General features: G+C 37.1%; 3 protein-coding genes and 1 pseudogene across 3 annotated transcripts; 3 read left to right on the top strand and 1 right to left on the bottom strand.

Moving 5' to 3' along the window:
- The first annotated feature begins 1,720 nt into the window (after positions 1–1,720).
- Positions 1,721–3,104, top strand: LOC148693074 (protein ANTAGONIST OF LIKE HETEROCHROMATIN PROTEIN 1-like; annotated as a pseudogene).
- A 369-nt stretch (positions 3,105–3,473) lies between these two features.
- LOC137715157 (uncharacterized) lies at positions 3,474–7,536 on the top strand. Its single transcript, XM_068454393.2, has 7 exons — positions 3,474–3,715; positions 3,831–3,950; positions 4,811–5,302; positions 6,301–6,440; positions 6,529–6,649; positions 6,966–7,106; positions 7,248–7,536. The coding sequence occupies exons 1-7, from the start codon at positions 3,653–3,655 to the stop codon at positions 7,329–7,331; spliced, it is 1,161 nt and encodes a 386-aa protein (XP_068310494.2). The 5' UTR covers positions 3,474–3,652; the 3' UTR covers positions 7,332–7,536.
- Positions 7,537–8,746: 1,210 nt separating this feature from the next.
- On the top strand, positions 8,747–10,743 carry LOC148693073 (ubiquitin-conjugating enzyme E2 20-like). Its single transcript, XM_088680029.1, has 6 exons — positions 8,747–9,176; positions 9,475–9,502; positions 9,624–9,851; positions 9,959–10,022; positions 10,130–10,189; positions 10,315–10,743. The coding sequence occupies exons 1-6, from the start codon at positions 9,061–9,063 to the stop codon at positions 10,359–10,361; spliced, it is 543 nt and encodes a 180-aa protein (XP_088536155.1). The 5' UTR covers positions 8,747–9,060; the 3' UTR covers positions 10,362–10,743.
- Positions 10,744–13,950: 3,207 nt separating this feature from the next.
- LOC148693072 (uncharacterized) lies at positions 13,951–17,962 on the bottom strand. Its single transcript, XM_088678861.1, has 9 exons — positions 17,639–17,962; positions 17,501–17,548; positions 17,079–17,148; positions 16,829–16,919; positions 16,663–16,724; positions 15,361–15,599; positions 15,247–15,277; positions 15,027–15,155; positions 13,951–14,339 (listed from the first exon to the last, which is right to left on the bottom strand). The coding sequence occupies exons 1-9, from the start codon at positions 17,645–17,647 to the stop codon at positions 14,149–14,151; spliced, it is 870 nt and encodes a 289-aa protein (XP_088534987.1). The 5' UTR covers positions 17,648–17,962; the 3' UTR covers positions 13,951–14,148.
- Between the last annotated feature and the right edge of the window lie 1,783 nt (positions 17,963–19,745).

The raw sequence follows: 19,745 nt of genomic DNA, 5'->3' as shown, positions 1-19,745 counted from the left end.
TTTGTACTAATTTTTAATTTTTATTTTTATTTTTAGTTTTATTTATTTGAGGTTTTGTGATAAGGGAGGTTGCTTTACTGCAGAAACAGAAAAATTAAAAATTGTTTCAAAGAGGAGTGAAATGACTCTAATTTTAGGAAGTTTGTGCTTTTGGTTTGTCATGAGAAAGAGAGAACACGAAGAGGGAGATGAAGATACAAAATAATAAGTTTACTTGTAATTTTAAATTTTTTTTTATACTATTAGTGGAGGAACCCATCTGTTAGGTGAAGTGGTAGGTCTAAAAATGGATATCATCTAGTGGAAGAACCCATACGTGGTGCGAATAGCTCAATAAGTATACCTGCACACGAGCCGGAACCACCTAAAGTGGTTTGTACGACAGGACTGAGTGTAAATAAATATGCTCAAGTGCTACGATCACGTGAAGACTGTGCAAATAATCGCAGGTCACCTACGAGTCGGAACCACCTATTGTGGTCTGTATGACAGGAATGTGCACCTACCTTGGATCCAAGGTGAGCATAAGGTGCGGGAGGTGAACATCACGTGAAGAACTGTGCCCTGGCCACGGGCGGAAGCACTAACACCGAGGTGCAGGTTTATGAGCTCTAACTGCATTTAATATAACATGTGCGACTCATGGGCAACCTCTACGACAAGGTCGGAGTTGCCTATTATTGCAACCTATACGATAATGTTGGAGTTGCCTAAAACATAAATGCAGTCATGCCATAACTCCATCACAAGATGGGAAGATGTAAACAGTTGGAGGTTCATACCATTTTCCAAGTTCTTTATTAATGTAAATGTTTATGTTATTCTGATTAGGGACTTAAGTGAATAAATAGTTTTCGAATTTGTAGACAAATAATTTCTTACAAATTCATAAAACTTTCCACCATAGGGAACTCCGATCTGCATCATAAATGCATGAACATATTAAAGGGGTAAAAATGCAGGTACTATTTGTTAGCAATAAAGGGCAAGGTTACCTCCAACTTGGAAATTTCATAGATATATCCAATTCTTAATTTATCATGAACAATTGCAGAATGCAAAGAAAGACGAGACTTTGTTTCATCTTCATCCATTTTCTTTATAACATGTTTAATGAAGAAATTTTAGAGAGACCAACACAAACATAACACGATCTTGAATGGCAAAGAAACTGCTCAAAGATAATTTAGCAAAATTTTACAATTTGCAACCCCATCCATATGTGAAATCCAAGCATCTTTGTGACTTCTAATTTGTTTGCTTGTTCTGACAGTGATTAAACTATAGATGTTAATTAACTTAATTTTTAGGTAATCACAAATTAGAAACTTCATTAATTACATTACAAGCTAATACTGATGCTGCACCTACTGATGTTGCATCAGTGATGATGCACCTACTGATGCTGCACTCATATTTTCAGTGCATGACAAAGTTGATGCTGCACTTTAAGAATTGCAATTAGGATATGAAGCTCCACTTTGTTTTATCATTTAATCATACGCTTGGAATTGAATCCTGCTTATGTTGATGCTCCATTCATTCATGTGTTGTTTTTTTGCATGTAAAGGTATGGATGAATATGAGACTCAATTCTTTGTTCTTTTGAACGTTTGGATTATAATGGCACTAGTCTTTACTATGAATGCACAATTGTTGAGATATAGACAACAACAAAGGAGACAACGGGAAAGAACTAGTTTAGAGCAAAGGACATTTGTTAGACTTCATGTTAGGAGAGAGGAAATAAATCGTATCACGCAATTGAGTGATACTAACTGTTTGTGGGAGCTGCGAATGGATAGGAATGCATTTGCAGTTTTATGTGATTTACTACAAATTCATGGTGGGTTGGTAGATGATGGTCATGTTACAATAGAGAAGCAAGTAGCAACTTTTGTTAACATATTAGCCCACCACAATAAAAACAGGTCAATGCAAGTTAGATTCATTAGGTCTGGTGAAACTATTAGTCGGTATATCCGCAGAGTATTGTGTGCGTTGCTCAATTTGCAAGACGTGTTGTTTGCAAAACCAAACCCTATCCCAGAGGATTGCACGGAATCGAGATGGAAATGCTTTAAGGTAAGCATCATAATAAAATCAGTAATAACAAAATTATTTTTAGTTGGTAATTAATATAAGTTTTTCTTTTGTTTAGGGTTGCTTAGGAGCGCTAGATGGAACATACATAAAGGTCACTGTGCCTAAGGTCGATAGACCAAGATATAGAACAAGGAAGGGTGATATAGCAACTAATGTGTTAGGTGTATGCACACATGACCTCAAATTCATATATGTGTTATCCGGTTAGGAGGGATCAGCTACTGATTCGAGAGTTCTTGGTGACGCTGTTACTAGAGCTAATGGCCTCAAGGTCCCAACCGGTAAGATAGACAAGTACCTAGTATTCTTCCTTACCTTTGTTGGCCAACAACTAAAATTTATTATCAACTAATATAGGTACATACTATTTGGTTGATTCCAGATATACGAATGGTGAGGGTTTTCTGGCACCGTATAGAGGCACTAGATACCATTTGCAAGAGTGGGAAGACAATTCACGTGCACCTAGGAATCATGAAGAATATTTTAATATGAAACACTCACGTGCTAGGAATGTCATTGAGAGATGTTTTGGCCTCCTCAAAAGACGTTGGGCTATCTTGCGAAGTCCTTCCTACTATCCAATCAAGATTCAGGGACGAATAATCACCGCATGTAGTTTACTTCATAATTTTATCAGAATGTATATGGTGGTTGATCCTAAGGAAAATGCAAGGCTTGCATTTGATGAATTGCCTATAGGGGAAGATTTACTAGAAGTATTAGCCTACATTGAAACCGTTGAGTCAAACAAGACATGGACTCAATGGAGGGATGATCTTGCAAGAGAAATATATGATGAGTGGAGAGGAAGGAGGGCTTGAAAATTGGTTGACATGGTAGTTGTTGTAATTGTCTTTCATTGTTTGATGACATTTTACTGAGATGATTGTTGTAATTGTTTAATATTGTTTGAAGACTATTGAGATGTTTGTTTTTTATTGCTCAAATTATCAGCAAGAAGAAAATACTAACAATAAAGTAAAAGACAGAGAATAAACATTTAGCAAAATAACTTGCAGCAAACTGATTGCAATGGCCTTTTCATTTCTTCATATTGTAGAATCAAGCATATGAATATAAAAGACAAAAAAATGCTGGTTACAATGGCCTTTTCATTTCTTCGTTTTAGTTCCTTCTTACTTGCCGTAAGTTGTCTTACTAGTTAATACTGATGTTGCACCTACTGATGGTTTCAGCCTACTGATGCTACATCAGTGATGTTGCACCTACTGATGCTGCATCACTGATGTTGCACCTACTGATGCTGCATATGAAAACCAAAGAGTTGCAATACAGTCCAAAACAACAGTAAAAAGAAAACATATATATTGTTTACTAGATTTGCTTTTTAATTGATCATATATATTACCTTTTTCACTAGGAAGTAATTTAGCTTTGTAAAAAGTTGTAGGCATATATTAACTTAATTGCATCTTAAGGCCCAGCGTTGTGGAACAGTCGCCTAAATGCAACTGCTGTCGCCGCGCGTTGCGTACTCGTCTTCTTCCTTCGTCTTCTCTCAAACTGCAACTGAAACTCACCTATGGCGACGGACAACAAACCCACCAAGTCCAAGAAGGGGAAGCAGCGCTATCTCCCTCACAACGTCAGCTCTCTCTCTCTCTCTCTCTCTCTCTCTCTGAGTAATTAGACAGAGTCTAATTGTTAGTTAAGTGAGAAGTTAATTTAGTTAATTGCTGTTAAATTGTAACCATGTTCAGAAAGCGGTGAAGAAGAAAGGGGCGTACCCATTACACCCAGGAGTGGAAGGATTCTTCATCACTTGCGATGGCGGAAGGGAACGCCAAGCCTCTCAGGAAGCCATTAACGTTATTGACTCTGTAAGCTCTCTCTTTTTCTCTTTTCTTCATATCCCATAATCTTTTTCCCCAATTTTCTATCTGGGTTTTTACTTTATCTAGCTATTTCATACTCAGCTTGCTATTATGTGAGGTTTTTTTCCCCAAATTTCTGCTCTTTTTGCTACTAATTTATGTGGGGTTTCTCTTTTGTTGCTACTTTTCTGCTTTCGGGTTGGATTTCTCGTCTTACTTAATTGTGATTGTACATAGATTGGCCTGACTTCAGCGTAACCGTCTTTTTAAACTGCTTCTTAGAGGCCTATTATTATCTGTGTTTCATTTTGATTGCCAAAGGGTGAATAATAATATTAATACCATGTAATGAACCGTTCTTCCACATAGCCGCAAGATTTGCGGTGGTTCCTGGAGTAGTATCTCCACATCCACTCATGGACTATCCCAGTTTATCCCTTTGGGAGAAGTAAGAGTGCAAACTGAATATGGGGAACTGATAGTGACAAGGCCAAGAGGATTTCGTTTAAAATCCATTGGTTCCCCCCTATTATTTTTGTTTTCATCTTTAAATGTGCACCACCAAGTTTGAAGAATTAAAAGTGAAGGGCCATAGAAAACTCTTTGCATACGTATTGGTGCAGATAAATAAATAAGATTACAATTTTCATACGTCTTGGTTTGTGTGTATATGTATCTTCTTTTAAGAGAACTCATAACATATGGAGAGAGTGTATCTTAGTTTCTGCTTTTTGTTCTTCTTTCGCATAAAATCAAAACGCTGAGTGCTCTTAAACTTATGAGATGATGTTATGGACTGTTTATTTATCTCTTGGCTGTTTTAGGTGAGAAACTGATGTCTTAGGTTGTTTTGGTTTGTATTGCAGTTTTATGAAGAGCTAGTCAGTGGAAAGGGTTTGGGATTAAAGCTTTCTGAGGCACCCTGTAAACCTTCAAATAAGAAAATAGTGTTCTCATATTCTGATTCTTCCAGTGGTGAGGGTGATGACGATGATGACGATGAAAAGAAACAAGAAGGAGAGGACAAGGAAGCAGAAGAAGAGGGCGAAGTGGGTGAAGAGAGCAAAGGTGATTCTCGTAGTGATGATGCCAGTCATGATAATGCAACAAGTGAGAAATCAGAACACCAGAAGAAGGATGATGCGTGTGACGAAAATAAAACTGAGGAAAACACTGAAGACGAGAAAGAGGATAATATAAGTAGGGAAACTTGTGCAAATGAAGCTCAGGAGCCACCAGCAAAGAAACAATGTCTAGGAACAGATTCATCAAAATTTGCAATCCCATACAAAGTGGAAGAGAAGTCCATCGATAAGCTAATTGAAGCTGAGCTTCAAGAACTGGGAGATAAGAACAAGGTGAACTTCTATGATATGATAATATATAAGTTGATTGTACACACTTGTGTGTGTCACATTCTTTCCCTTTTATTTATCAAGATTGTTTGGGTACATTGTCTAAGAGAAGATTATGTGAAATTGTGGATGCTGAACCTCATTTTGTCTGAATAACAAATTTAGCTAGCAAGCTCTGCTTCTTCAGAGTTTTTTATTTTTCTGCGTCACACCTCTTATGCAGGCTTAAGATTAAATAAGCTTGCAGTTGATATGGCTATGAATCATTTTGTTTAGTAGTCATCTCGTTTGCATTACATTTGCATGTTCCGTATTTTTTTAATAGTTTAAAAATAGATGAGTATATTGTATATAATGCCCTTGCTATTTAATTGTTTACGCATCTATTTGTTTTCTGCAAGTCGTATGTTTTGCACTACCCTATTTTCGTGTTTAGGTTTCTAATTTAGATTGTGTTTTTACCTTCTTGTGCTTGCCTTAGTTTCATCCAGTGATGCCTATTTTTGTTTTTAGTACTAGCATTACCATACTGAATTTTGACTAGCTTTAACTAGTATGACCATCTCCTCCTTCATTTCGTAGGTTTATGAATGGATACTGGAAATTTCTCACTTAAGGTTTGGTTCTTTTAAAGGGCACAAACACGTTCTTAATTAATTGAATTGAATGTCTAAGGAGTAATGTTCGGTCCCAACCCTGTCTTACAATCCCAGTTTTCTTCCCATGTCCCTCATGTTTTTTAGTAGTAACTTTAGCATACGGAATTTTAATTGTTCATTATCTTTAGTTAGCATGACCATCTCTTCCTTCATTTCCCGGTGGTTTTGAATGTAGAATAATCTTTTTCTAGCCTGTTTTAAGTTAGTTGTCGATGGGTTTTCATTAATTTTTCTTAGCGTATCTCTTCAGATATCATGGTGTGTGTGCTTTATAATCCTTTCAACTTTTGCAATCAATTTTGAGGAAATGATTTCTCATGCTGATGTTGGATTAATTTATAGAGACGCTTTTTCACCCTTGAATCGGGTTGCAACGGTGTCGTCTTTGTTCAAATGCGGAAAAGAGAGGGAGATCCTAGCCCTAGCGCAATTGTGCAGCATATGATGACATCTGCAGCTGCAACAAAGAAACACATGTCAAGGTTCATATATTACTTGTTAGGTTATTTTTACAAAGAATGAGTATGGAAGAGAGATCTCAAACTGGCTGTTTTTACTTGCATATTATAGGTTTATCTTAAGAGTATTACCCATTGAAGTAGCATGCTATTCTTCAGAAGAGGAAATTTCAAGAGCAATCAAACCACTTCTTGAACAGCACTTTCCAGTGGAAACTCCGAATCCTCAGAAGGTAAGATATGTCACTAATCCTCGTCTGCCTTTTGTTCTTATTAACAAAAAGAAATCCACATCTCTCTTATCATTACAAACTGATTTTTTTTTTAATTCTGTTTTGACTGCCATCGTTCACGATAAGACACAAGGCGTTCTGTGATGGAATAGCTATCTCTATTAATGAACAGGAAATAAATCTGATGAGCTTTTCTTTATTTTTGACATAAACCTATATTTATGAGGTTACAAGTTGTTTGAGTTGAGAATAAACAAAACTTCAAACTATTAGATATCTCGAGATGGTTTCTGATTTTACTAAATCTTCCATTCAGTTTGCGGTCCTGTATGAAGCCCGTGCAAATACCGGTATAGACAGGATGAAAATCATAAATGCAGTGGCAAAATCTGTGCCTGCACCTCACAAAGTTGACCTCAACAATCCCGATAAGACCATTGTTGTTGAAATTTGCAGGGTACGAAAGTTTCCTTTCCTCATGCTCCAAATTCTCCTTCATCACACCACCATTCAAAAGAAGAATTGTCGTAAAAAGATACTTGTGTTTGAACTGTTGATTCCTTTATAGCTTAAAATCTCTTTCTGTTTTGATTGACAGACTATTTGCATGATCGGTGTTGTTGACAAGTACAAGCAGTTAGCAAAGTACAATTTGAGGCAGCTCACATCATCGAAGCCATAGGAGTTTTGTGCCTCCAATCGAGCTTGTATTTACTTTTTCTTTATATATGTAAACCCTTAGAAGCTTAGACGCCAGTTATTTGTTGATTTCACGTAGTATTTGAGATTTAGATTCCTGTTAATCATAATGACCACATGACATGGTTTTATATGTGTGATTTGTTCGATTATGGTTACTTCTATACGATTGAGAATCTTGATCGCCATAGTATTTGCTCGAATTAACGTTGGCTCTATTTTCTGCTCTGCTTCTTGACCATAAACTTTGATATGCTGCTTGAAAAAATGTCAGGAAGCGGCGATTGGATGAAGAGAGCTAAGACGGTCTCTGTGTGTTCAGGGATACTCTCTCGGATAACTTCCATCTGAGTTCTCATAGAAGTTTTATAATTGTTTCCAACTAGGAATAGGAAAATTGATACTTGGCGCCCAAGTTATAAAAATTGCAAAACCCCTACGTTTGGTATACTACGCCGGGCGGACCCATATTGGGGATATTGGTAGGACATGTGTAGGAAAAGCTCCAGTGATTGAGGACAAAAGCTCTCTAGAATCTTCAATAATAAGTCCAACATCAGGCAAATAATAAGAAGAATTCCAAAGAGCCGTCACAATCTGGAGTGAGTCGCTTTCAAGGATAATATTTTGAAATTCCCTTTGTGTCACCAAGAGCAAACCTGCACGGGCAGCCGTCGCCTCCGCAAGAAGGGGAGAAAAACATAATCAAATTTTCTAGCAGTAGCTGCAACAAAACACACTGAGAGGGGTTTAGCTGAGTGGTCCAATTGGAGAACCACTCCAGCATCGATTGAAGACTGGATGAAGAGGGCGGGTGGCCAATAGGGGAAGCCAACCAAACACATTTGGCCTATCAGGTTTTCTAAAGCTCAGCGGGAGGGAGAGAATGCAATAACTTGTATATCCGTGAAGAGGGAACGCAGCCATCTGTCTCCCCAAATGTTAACCGTCTCGCCACACCCAATCCGCCATCGAGAGCCCATTGTAATCACATTGCTTGCATTGCAGATGCTCTTCCAAGTTACCCAACCTTGATCACCACTTGCAGCGCTGCCGCCTTCAGTCGCCTAATTTTATTTTCTTTCAAATTCATATAGGTTTTTAATCCTACACTATAGTCCTAATTAATAACAACAGATGTTAAACATTTACATTGATGTGTATACAACATTGTCAAAGAAAGTGGTTTGATGGGTTTGTTAAATTAAATGAAGAAAAGATGGTTGATTATCTGCATAAATATTGTGTCTTATTACTTATTTATATTTTATTACGTACATATTCTCAATTTCACAAAACAAAAAAAAAAAAGTAAAAAGGTGACTCGGCCATTTTAGGAAAACCAAATAACTAGCCGTTGAAGAAAAATTTAAATAAGACACCAGTGGCATATGCAACGTTCGACAATTTTTGAATACCTTACACCGCTCTGTCCGAGTCCCATCCCAACAGCGTTTTAAACCAATCTCTGCAGCCCCATCTTCTTCCACATCTCATACTCTCTCTCTCTCTCTCTCTCTCTCTCTCTCTCTCTCTCTCTCTCTCTCTCTCTCACTCTCACTTGTCATTCAGAAGAGGGAAGGAAGGAAGGAAGGAAGGAAGGAAAGCCCCCCCCCCCCCTCTATCAACCTCTCTCTCTCTCAGAAAAGCGTTGGGTTTTGAGGATCCGTTGATCTCTGTTTTCGGTAAGGAAGAGAAAAAGAATTAGGATTATGGCTGCTGTGAACCAAGATAACAGTCTAGTAGTGCCCGGAGCCACTGCTCCCTCGAACTCAAAGCAATCTCATCCTCGCACCAAGACCCTTGATTCTCAGTCCGTTCTCAAAAGGTACATCTTCATCCTAATCTACCGGTCAAGAAAAAATTTTATTTCTTTGGTATTTGCTTGGATTTATTTTCTTGATTTTCTGTATTCTTCTAATTCAAAGAAAACTGTTTTTTGTATTTTTGGGGATTTTCTTTTGCACATCAGGTGTTTGATTTATTTCCTCTGAGATTCATGAAATTTATTTTATTTCTTTTGATGATTGGAAGAGATTAGGATTTAGATTCACTGAATTTGTATTGATAATTGGAGGTTTCAAGTTTTTTTTAATCTAACATTTTATTGTTGTTTAATTAAACAGGCTGCAATCTGAGTTGATGGCCTTAATGGTAAGATACCAAAGACCCAATCTTTTCTCCTAATTTTCTGTTTGAATTCTGAGAATCTTGATGTTTGTTTAATTAACATTGGATTGGATTGATTGAATTGGATTGGATTAGATTATTGTAGATGAGTGGGGATTCTGGGATATCCGCATTCCCCGAGGAAGACAACATTTTCTGCTGGAAAGGGACAATCATTGGAAGCAAAGAGACAGTGTTTGAAGGCACAGAATACAGACTCTCCCTCACCTTTCCCAATGACTATCCATTCAAACCCCCAAAGGTCAAGTTTGAGACTGTCCTCTTTCACCCCAATGTCGATCTTGTCGGCAACATTTGCCTGGATATTCTACAGGTAACTTCTCCAAACTTGTACTAGTCTCGCACTTTCTCAGTTATAATATCATTCAGAAACCAAGCACGATATCATTTGACCAATGTATCTCAATGAATTGATTGCAGGATAAATGGTCATCTGCTTATGATGTGAGAACCGTACTCTTATCCATCCAAAGTCTTCTTGGAGGTAATCACTTTTCTCTAACCCTTTTACTTATCGAATTGAATATACGCTGAATTGAAACGAATGTGGAGTGCGTATCGAATTTCAATTTTTGTTTATGTGAATTGCAGAACCAAACATCAGCTCTCCTTTGAATGCCCAAGCAGCACAATTGTGGAGCAACCAAGAAGGTAACGACACATTTGAATTGACTTCGCTTTTACTTATTATTTATTTTACTAGTTTTTGGAAAATGAATTGTTACTATGAGAAATGTGTGACTGAGTAATGCTTCCTCTCTGTGTGTGTATTGCAGAATATAGGAAGATGGTGGAGAAGTTGTACAAAGCTCCAAAGGCTTGATAATCGGGACGATGGCGACGAAGTTGTGTTAGATTAGGGAGGGTTGAGTGATTATTATAGATACCAAGCCTCTCTAACTTGGATTGGATTGGATTGGATTGGATTGGATCGGATCGGATTGGATTGTGTTCTTGTGTTTCTCTCAGAGTTCAAAATTGTTCGTGTTTTTCATATTGTTGGAAATCCTACATCGGGAGTTTGACAAAACAACTTACAAGTTATAACTACATGATTTCATTTTTAATAACACATCCAAACCTTTTTTCATATAAAATCCCACTTTTGCCACCTAAGCAAGTGATTAAGTTTTTTCGGATATGGGAAGAAACTGTAAATATTATTCAATTATGGCTTCAGATATGGTTACCGGGATATCGCGTTATTGGTGTAGTTGTGCTATGGAAGTTGCTCTTGATGTTGTGGCTTTTCTTGTGGGTAGTGAATGATAGTATAATTGCGTACAATTGTTAATGGCGACCGCAAGAACCCTAGTGTCTTTTTAAATTGATTTTCAAAACCGTTTTCTCTTAATTAGATTTTCCATTTGTCGAATCTTTTAAATTGTTTTTATTAAATTCGTTTTTATTATTTTGAAATATTTTCCAAAATCAACATTTTCCAAACTTTGTTTTAAATAATTAATTAAGAGTTGATTTTAAATACAAATTCAAACCCTGTGGAGAATGACTTTGTTTGAGCCTTGAAATTCAGGTATTTTCCGAATATGAGAAAAAACTGTAAATATTATTCAGTTGTGGTTTTGGATATGGTTATAGAGTTCTCGATTTATATTTGTCACCGAATGCACACCGAATAATATATACTATATATAATATAATATAATATTCATAAGTATTGAAATTATTTGATAATTTGTTTCGTTTTTCTTCCGTAGTGGTTGTTGTATTTGCTTTTGGCTTTTGTCGTCCCTCTCCCTTTTGCATGGACAAATTTGCCTTACTTTGCTATCATATTTGGCTTATCATGAACACTTCCGGAAAGTCTTGTTATGTTTTTTATGTGGATATTTAATGACAGAATTAGTATCTTGTGTCAGTTGAACAAATACTTGTTTTGTATTGACGAAGATGGATATAACCATGAAACTATAAAAAAATCTGCTATTCAATGGTATGGTTATGGATAATCTCTGATGGTTAATTTGCAATTATGAATATGATTAATTTTCGTGATTATGGAGATGAAATGACATTTTTATCTCCGAACCGAACGATTGCCAACCCTAGCTCAGTCTCAAGTTACCATGAGTTGAAAACTTGATACAGTTGCCCTAATCGCCGGTCCGGGTGAAAAAGAAGGTGACAAACAAGTTCCTCATGATCTCAGTATGCAGTCTGTTGCTGCAAAGAAGAAGAGAAAGAAGAAGGAGATGGTGAAGGAGAACAAAGTAACATCAGTAGGTGATGGTAAAGCGGCCGTGGACAAGAAGAAAGTGCCAAAGTATGTGAGAGAGGAGCAAGAGGCCCTTGCTCGGCGGAAGGAGGAGGAAGAGAGGAAGAAAAAGGAGCAAGAAGAGAGACAGAGGAAAGAAGAGGAGGAGAGGCTTAGAAGGAGCAACTCGAGAGGAAAAAGGAGGAGGTCAAACGTCACAAAAAGGAACAGGAAAAGGAGTTGTTTGAACCTAAAATATGCATAATTTTACTTATTTGGATTTAAAGCCAAAATATGACATATTAGGGATTAGTGTGCAAATAGACTAAAAGTTGCATGTGGGAATGTTTCTCCACATGGTTTGAAGTAACTTTATTGTAAGTAAGGATGTTGGCAGACTTAGGAGATAGAGATGTGATGAAAAACCAACTTGCTTCTTTTAAATATTAATTCATTGCAAGTGAGATTAATACACATGTGGTGGAAAATCAACTTGCTTCTTTTATTATTATTTCATATGCAAGTTGGCATCTTTTCCTATTCTTGCAAGGGGAGTTGGCTATCTTCTTTGCACAGATTCAATGTCCTTAGCAAAGGAGCTCTCTCTCTCTCTCTCTCTCTCTCTCTCTCTCTCTCTCTCTCTCTCTCTCTCAGTTCTCTATATAAAGGAAACAGAGGCAAAGGACTCGAGACTCAACTAATCAATCAAACAATTCAACTCAATTCAAGCTATGCACCCTTTTTAATGCTTCAATTCTGCAAAGGCCTTGTATTTTCTTTTAAAGCTCTACTATTCTTCCGATTAGTATTGATTTCCTTGTATTCTCATTTACATTTCTGTTGCCATTGTATTTACTCATTTCACATACAATATTTACGTCTCCAGTGCACTCGCACTTACTTTTTTTAATTTCCTTTGTCATCTACACTTCCAACAAACTTGCCATTTACATATTGTTATATTTCTCCACATAAGTAAAGTCCTTATCATTAAGGCTAAAAAAGAACCTTGATTTGAGCCACTCTCACTCAATGGCCCAATCTCTTGGTTAGAAGTCGAATTTAGACGGAATCTCAATCATTCAAATCCCATCTACTAGCAGAAACTAGTAGTGGCACGCTCACAATCACCAATCTCTTGTTCGAGTAAATTCTCAACATGCCCACCACCAAGCCCATGGCAAATTTAGGGGGCAAACAAATTGGCACGCTCGGTGGGATCCTTGTGTGGAGTTAGATCATGAACAATCTTTATGTTCATGGTTTTCCTCAACATGCTTTCAACCACTACATTCCAGATTATGAAGAGGATGACGGTGTTGAAGAATGCCCAAGCTACGGCTATGATGAAAATCACATGGAGCCAACCTTTGAGCTGCCAACTTATTGGTACAAGGCTGGAGGGTTCTCAAGTCCCATGGAATATGATTGTTGGCCAATTAATGGCTATCAACTACATAATAATAATCTTAAGGATTGGCCAACTTATGGCTACGATAAAAGTTATTATTCTTTTGATAATAATCTCATTCATGAAAACTATGATAAGCCAGGCCAACAAATGGTCTATCACAATTTTCATGAGGCAGCATTTTGATATTCCTGCCGAGAACATCTGCGAAAGAAGTAAAGAATTGAAAGCTGACGCAAAGCTGAAGGTCCCAGGTCTATTGGTCATTGACATCCCGGGGCATAAAAGCCATTCGCTAATATCAGCTCACGAGGTTCAGATTTATGTGATGTTGCAGTTTTGGTTGTTGGCATTATGGATGGCTTATAACCTCAAACAATAGAGTCCCATAATCTTTTGAAAACGAGGAATACCTCATTGTTGCACTGAATAAGGTGGACAAACTCTCCGGTGCCGTAATACACCAAGTGGCCGGGAAAATATATGGGTAAGGAGCTTACTTACAGAGATAAAGTGAAATGCAGGGACCTATCCTTCCTTCAATTCGAGCTTTGATGACGCCAAGACCAGGGAATGAACTTCGTATGAAGGGAACAGAATATCAAGATCGTAGTGTAATGAAGGCCCGCACGGTTAATCAAGATTGTAGTTGCGGAGGGTCTTGAACCTGTGCTATTGCCAGCACTTCTCTGTACGTGGAAGAGCCTCATGACGACTTGGAGTTTGGCTTCAACAGGTTTGACAAGAGCATTACTGAGGTAGCACTGCTAGTGTTGGCTCATGCGATTTGACCCTTTCTCAAATAAAATGTTCTTAATTTCAATTCAAATGCAAAGGATCATGTTATCAATATCTGGTGTGATACTTAGTTAAATTTCAAAAGTTCACTCGGAAAAAAAAAAAAAAAAAAAAAACTGAGGGAGAATTTTCAGTATACATAACCTACAATGATCCTTAAAAAGATGAATATGAGGGGCGGGGGGACTAGGAGTGCAGCTTGACAACACGAGATAACCTTTCAAAGAAGATAGGGCACATGTTTGTGCTTAAAACTATGTCATCCTTCATCCATTCTGGTGCTTCCCTCTCAAGCGTCCCCAAGGATGCGGTGCGATACAGAAGTTCTACTTCGTTACCAGCAGCTCTGTTGATCCATGTAAGATTGAAGGCGTAACCTGTTACAACCACAGATAATTATCAAATTTTGATACCACCTACTAATTCATAAGACGCATGAAATCCATATTAGTTGATACAGATATTAGCAAAAAATGGGATTCTGTTCTGAAAGTCCTAACAATTGAATAAGTATTAGTAATTTCCTTGTAATCATGTCTCAAGCCGAGTATTGACATATAGAGCCAAGGCCACATTCAGTGGATTAAGTTGTCAAACCCTAGAGTTTCAAGCTCACAAACAGAAATGTAAACAGAAGTATTCAAAATTTAAACAAACTCCTGCAAAACCGAAATTAATGGGATGCAAACACCACAGGGCTGTAATTTTGATAGTGTAGGTCCGACTCCAGCCTAGCATTGACCTGTTGTTCAATTCAGTAATTTGGGCAAATGTATTAGCTAGCTCAGCATGTCAGAAATGGATTGCAATTTTAGTGCTTGCCTTGAATGTCTGACGTTTCAATTTTTTCCGATGTATTTTGCATAATTTCATATAAGCTTAGGAGGCTATGCAAAAATTTGCAGCATACACATGGACCTTATCTACAAGCCTGCATCTGATACTCAACTGTAATTGTGTCAAATGACAAAAATTTCCACTTAATTGAGAAATTAAACCTACAATGTGACACATTGATGTTCATAAGTTATTAGGTTAGAATCCGCTCGAATTCTAAGAATTACCACTTGATTGATGCACAGCTGAGATGCATATTTCTTCAGCTTGACCAACAGTCGAGAACTTTAAATCCACCATATACTCAACAAGCTCTTGAAACACGCAGTTAACTTGGCCAATTGGTTTTGCACAACCTGGAAACAACATACAACACATAAAATAACCCATTACCATGTGAACAAGTACTATAGCAGAAACCTCAGTTTCAGAGATGGAGATGCATACCTGGTCTTTCAATAGTTCTACACCATTGTGGCTGAAAGATTACATTAGTCAGAGAAGAAAGAGGAGCCAATAAGTTTCTGCTCAAATATATTTTTATAGGATTATCAGAAATACCTCTTGAACAGTTACAAGAGCCACACTAGAAGGCATAACTAAATCCTCTGCCTCAGACTGGGAATTCTTTCTACGCTTACTTGTCCTTCTTCTCTTTGAGAGATTTCCTGCTTCTCCTGATACTTGACCACTAGCAGGTGTACACAGTCCATTGTCTGTGTTGCTACCTTTCGATCTGCTAAAATTTCCCTCCTGCTGCAGCTTTCGGAGCCTCTCTACTTCTTCAGAAAGTTTTTCATCTGTCAAAAATTTGAGTCATCAAAAAACAGAAAGAGGTATTAGATTACCACCACAGATTGAGCAGAGAAAAGTAAAGAAGTTCATAGTGGTAGCACATGCTAATCGCACTTGAATACTTTTAGCACGAACAGTTCCTAGTTAAAACTTGAACTGCAGGTGGCCATAGGAATTTCTTTTAATAATGCTAGTTAAGATTGTTACCCGGGGGGGGTGGTGGTGTTGGGGTTTGGAATGAAGATAAAAATGAGATGTTTTTTACGTGTTGTACGTGTGTCAGAAATATACAGAAACCAGTCCCCTACTAGTTTGCATGTTCATAAAATACCCTAAAAGAGGACAAGGAACAATAAAATGTGTAGGTTACACTTATCCCACATGGAACAATGGAAAATATATATACATATATTCAAACAATTGCCTCAGTCAATCTGAATGTTTCACAGAATCCACATTATCATATTAACCAAGGTCTTCCAAATTTAAGATCTCCTACACACAAGCGAAAAAGATTTTCCATTTTGTTTCTCTTTTAGGTGATTTGTCTTTCTTCCACATTTGATGTCCAACATCCTCTTCATTTTTATGGGATTTATAAAGACCATCGTGATTATATTCATTCCTATTGAAACATGCACTGACTTAAAATCCATGAAACTAAAAAAGGGACAGGTGAACTCTCACGATGTCACAGGAGATCTTTAAATCCATCCAGGTGATGGCAGCGTACCTGAACTAATTCGTAAGTTGCAACCACAACAAGAATTTCAGAACAATATTTCCACATGCTTAATGATAAAAATAACAAAAATCTTTATATATAACTTTTAGTAACAACATATGCAAAATCAGTCATTAAATTCCCGAAGACGTATAAATTAATTGACATTTTAGTTCCTATCAGAAAATAAATATGGAATTCACTGAGATCACAATCCATAGTGTACGTGAATAGAAAATTCCTACAAATCTCATTTAGAATAAAGAAAGAAACTCAGGATCCAGATACTTCCACATAGATAGTAGTTAAAAGCACCATAACTAAACAGAACAGTGTTGTCTTACTTTTCCTGTTCTCTTCCAACAAACGATTCTGGTACTCGGTACATTGTTCAGCTTTGGTGGACCTGCATTCAATTTGATATATGTTTCAAGAGCCCGTTACATAGGTTGTAGTAAAAATTGACTAATTGGAATTCCAATGGATCCGACAGAACTTAGAATTTCATGCCTAATAGAAGCAACTTCACTTCTCAGATCACCAACTTCCAAGTACAACCTCTCATTTTCATTTCGCAAATGTTGAATATACTGCTCCGCAACTGCAAAATAGAAAATAAACAACAAAGTTGGGTCAGAGAGAAGCAGTCCAGTCTGAGCCTCAGTCACAGTTACCACAAAAATCATGTTTTACTAAAAAAAAATGCGAGAAATGAGCTCAAATACAATATTCAAACAAATCCTGACGGAGAAATAAATACCAGATACATAATGCTTGAACTTTCCTTCTTGATCTTTACCAATATCTTCCAACTCCGACCATTTCTTTGTCTGCCATGGCATAACAACCACCGCCGATTAGGAAAAACGGCCAACACAACGGGTTTAGATTATATAGAAATATCTAATTCAGAGTATTGGCGGCACGTAGGTCCTTACGAATACATTTACAATACACCCAAAATTCAGAAATACAAAAAGACAATTACTTTCTATTTCCCTAACCTTCAATTTTTTCTCGACAAATTTAACATACAATTAACTATAACAACAACAAAGCCGTATCCCACTAAGTGAGCTCTGATGTATGAATCCTAGAACGCCAGTAACACACAATTAACTGATTAAGCAAAAATTAATGCACAAATAAAATATAAAAGAAATGGGAAAGAGCAAAGAACACCTTGATTTTCGAGTACTTATCGTAGAGTTTGGAGTAGAGCGCTTCTGTCTGTGAACGAACAAAAATTTCAGAAAAATGAAAATACAGAAGAAATAGTAATCTGTAATTTGGAAATACAAAACGGAGGGGAAATCCTACGGTTGACATTTGAAAGAAGCCCTGACCAACTCTTCCTTTCGATGACGAGTACGATCGCTGAGCCCTGAGGCCTCCCCCAGGTGAAAACCCTAACCCTAACCCTAATCGCCCTGCTACTTGTAAACCGAGGAGGACGACGACTCTGTGAGAGTCGGAGACTGAGGGGAGACAAGGCGGGAAAATTGGAGATTTCAAAAAGGAGAGGGAGGGGAAGAGGTTTTGTCAGTCTCCGATCGAGAAAGAAACAGAGGAACGGGAGAGAGAACAAACAGGATGGCGCAGCTCCACAAGTAATGCGACGTCGTACGCGGGGATTAGCTTTTCTAAAACTGAAAGTCGAATTTAAACCCTCCATCTATAAGTAAAGAAGAATATCGGCTACAAAATAGTGACTTTTAAAATTACATAAACATCCGCTGATGTTTTCAAATTGTCTCGCAAGTAGATGAACGCCAGCTACTTGGCTAGCAACATATATAACATCCCACGTTTCCATATTAATTTATAGCAAATAAATGCTAAAGGGACTCTCGAAAGTATGACTCTTCATAGATTCTTCGCCACTTTATGTTTTGGCATATTTTTCGTGTCAATATTATAAAACATCATTCCAAAAATATAAGGTGGCGAAAAGTGCATAGAGAGTCTTATTTTTGAAAGAGTCTCTTTAAATTGGGATCATTTTTGCTCAACACCATAACTATGGTAAATGTTCACCATACGTCTAACCATTTGCCACATATCCTTTCACCTAACTCTAATTAACTTTCACATTAAATGTTACAATTTGAATTTTGAACAAAATTAACTAAGGTTAAGTGAAATGACACATAGCAAATGATTAAGTATATGATGAGTATACACCATAGCTTACGACGGTGGGCAAAAATGCTTCCTTTCTCTTCGTGGAAATAAATAAGTACATTAATCAAATTTGCAAATTAAATGATCCGTAACCAAGCAATAAACCAATCACTAACAACTACATCAGTTGGTTTACAAAATTTAGTTTAAAATTTGGTCTCTCTAGCATTACACAAATTCAAATTGCTATTACGACATTCCCCCTCAAGCTAAAGCAAAGATGTCGTGCTAGTCAAGTTTGGACATAATTTTGAAAGAGATGCCTTTGATTAATATGTTCGTCAACTACGTACTTCTTCAAATGAATGACATTCTAATGATATTGGAGTATATTTTTTGGCTCTAACAAAATGACAATCCGTTTTAATGTGCTTTATTCTCTCGTGAAATATTGGATTAGCTGCAATGTACATAGCAGCTTGATTGTCACAGAACATTTTCATAAGATGTGAAGTCTTGAACCCCAAATCATTTAAGTAGTGCTTTCAACCAAATCAATTCACTAGTTGTTGATGTCATAGCATTATATTCATCTTTGGCACTAATGAGCCGCAACATTTTGTTTTTTTCCTTTTTAGGTCACCAAGTTTCAACCAACAAACACACAATCTCCGGTGGTGATTTGCGATCAACTTGATATCCCGCCCAACCAGCATTCGTATTTACAACTTACAGAGATAAAGTGTGTGTGTACTGTGTTGGAGATTAAGAATATTTCTCTAGAGTTGTTTGGGACAGTACTTTATTTTTTAAAGTTGATGGCATGTATTTGAGCTTGCAGGTACGTCATACCTTGTCAACATGGACACCTTCTTGTTAAAGCCAAATTGTTTCAAGCTTCTTATGCATGTTTTCGACTTCTTGACATGAAACCTTTAGTATGTTTAGAGATTAGTTGCCTCTCTTTTTCCAATGTTACATCTTGAAAATTGACATGATCCACTACCGATGTAGTTCTTTGTATCCATATGACTTTCATTAAGCATAATAAAGTCAAAAAATAATATTCTTTAGGTAATAACCGCCTTAGAATAATAAAATTGATTGGGTCCTAATATTGTGACTATATAGAGATTTTATTTTGTTTGATGTAAGACTTTCATGACATGAGTATACCGCCACTGTGGCATACCCTGCCAATCATATAACGATATGTGTAAGTTTTTCTCTACATTCGTTGTACGGTTGGCAGGGGATGCTACATGACAGCAGGTACATGCTACAAAAGTTGCTCTCATTGAGG

This window comes from Pyrus communis, chromosome 11, assembly GCF_041283825.1.
Source record: "Pyrus communis isolate YQ-2024b chromosome 11, ASM4128382v1, whole genome shotgun sequence".
NCBI lineage: Eukaryota > Viridiplantae > Streptophyta > Magnoliopsida > Rosales > Rosaceae > Pyrus > Pyrus communis.
Note: the sequence above shows the minus strand (reverse complement) of the source record. Positions and strands in the feature narration are given on the sequence as shown.

What these genes read in the sequence shown, in the direction of transcription:
- LOC137715157 (XM_068454393.2), top strand. Translation starts at nt 3,653, where the DNA reads ATGGCGACGGACAACAAACCCACCAAGTCCAAGAAGGGGAAGCAGCGC. An exon ending in AGCGCTATCTCCCTCACAAC is followed by an intron (nt 3,716 to 3,830) that starts GTCAGCTCTCTC and finishes AACCATGTTCAG; the next exon opens with AAAGCGGTGAAGAAGAAAGG. An exon ending in CCATTAACGTTATTGACTCT is followed by an intron (nt 3,951 to 4,810) that starts GTAAGCTCTCTC and finishes TTTGTATTGCAG; the next exon opens with TTTTATGAAGAGCTAGTCAG.
- LOC148693073 (XM_088680029.1), top strand. Translation starts at nt 9,061, where the DNA reads ATGGCTGCTGTGAACCAAGATAACAGTCTAGTAGTGCCCGGAGCCACT. An exon ending in TCTCAGTCCGTTCTCAAAAG is followed by an intron (nt 9,177 to 9,474) that starts GTACATCTTCAT and finishes TTAATTAAACAG; the next exon opens with GCTGCAATCTGAGTTGATGG. An exon ending in TTTGCCTGGATATTCTACAG is followed by an intron (nt 9,852 to 9,958) that starts GTAACTTCTCCA and finishes AATTGATTGCAG; the next exon opens with GATAAATGGTCATCTGCTTA.
- LOC148693072 (XM_088678861.1), bottom strand. An exon ending in AGTGAAGTTGCTTCTATTAG is followed by an intron (nt 16,725 to 16,828) that starts GCATGAAATTCT and finishes AATTGAATGCAG; the next exon opens with GTCCACCAAAGCTGAACAAT. An exon ending in GTTGGAAGAGAACAGGAAAA is followed by an intron (nt 15,600 to 16,662) that starts GTAAGACAACAC and finishes AATTTTTGACAG; the next exon opens with ATGAAAAACTTTCTGAAGAA.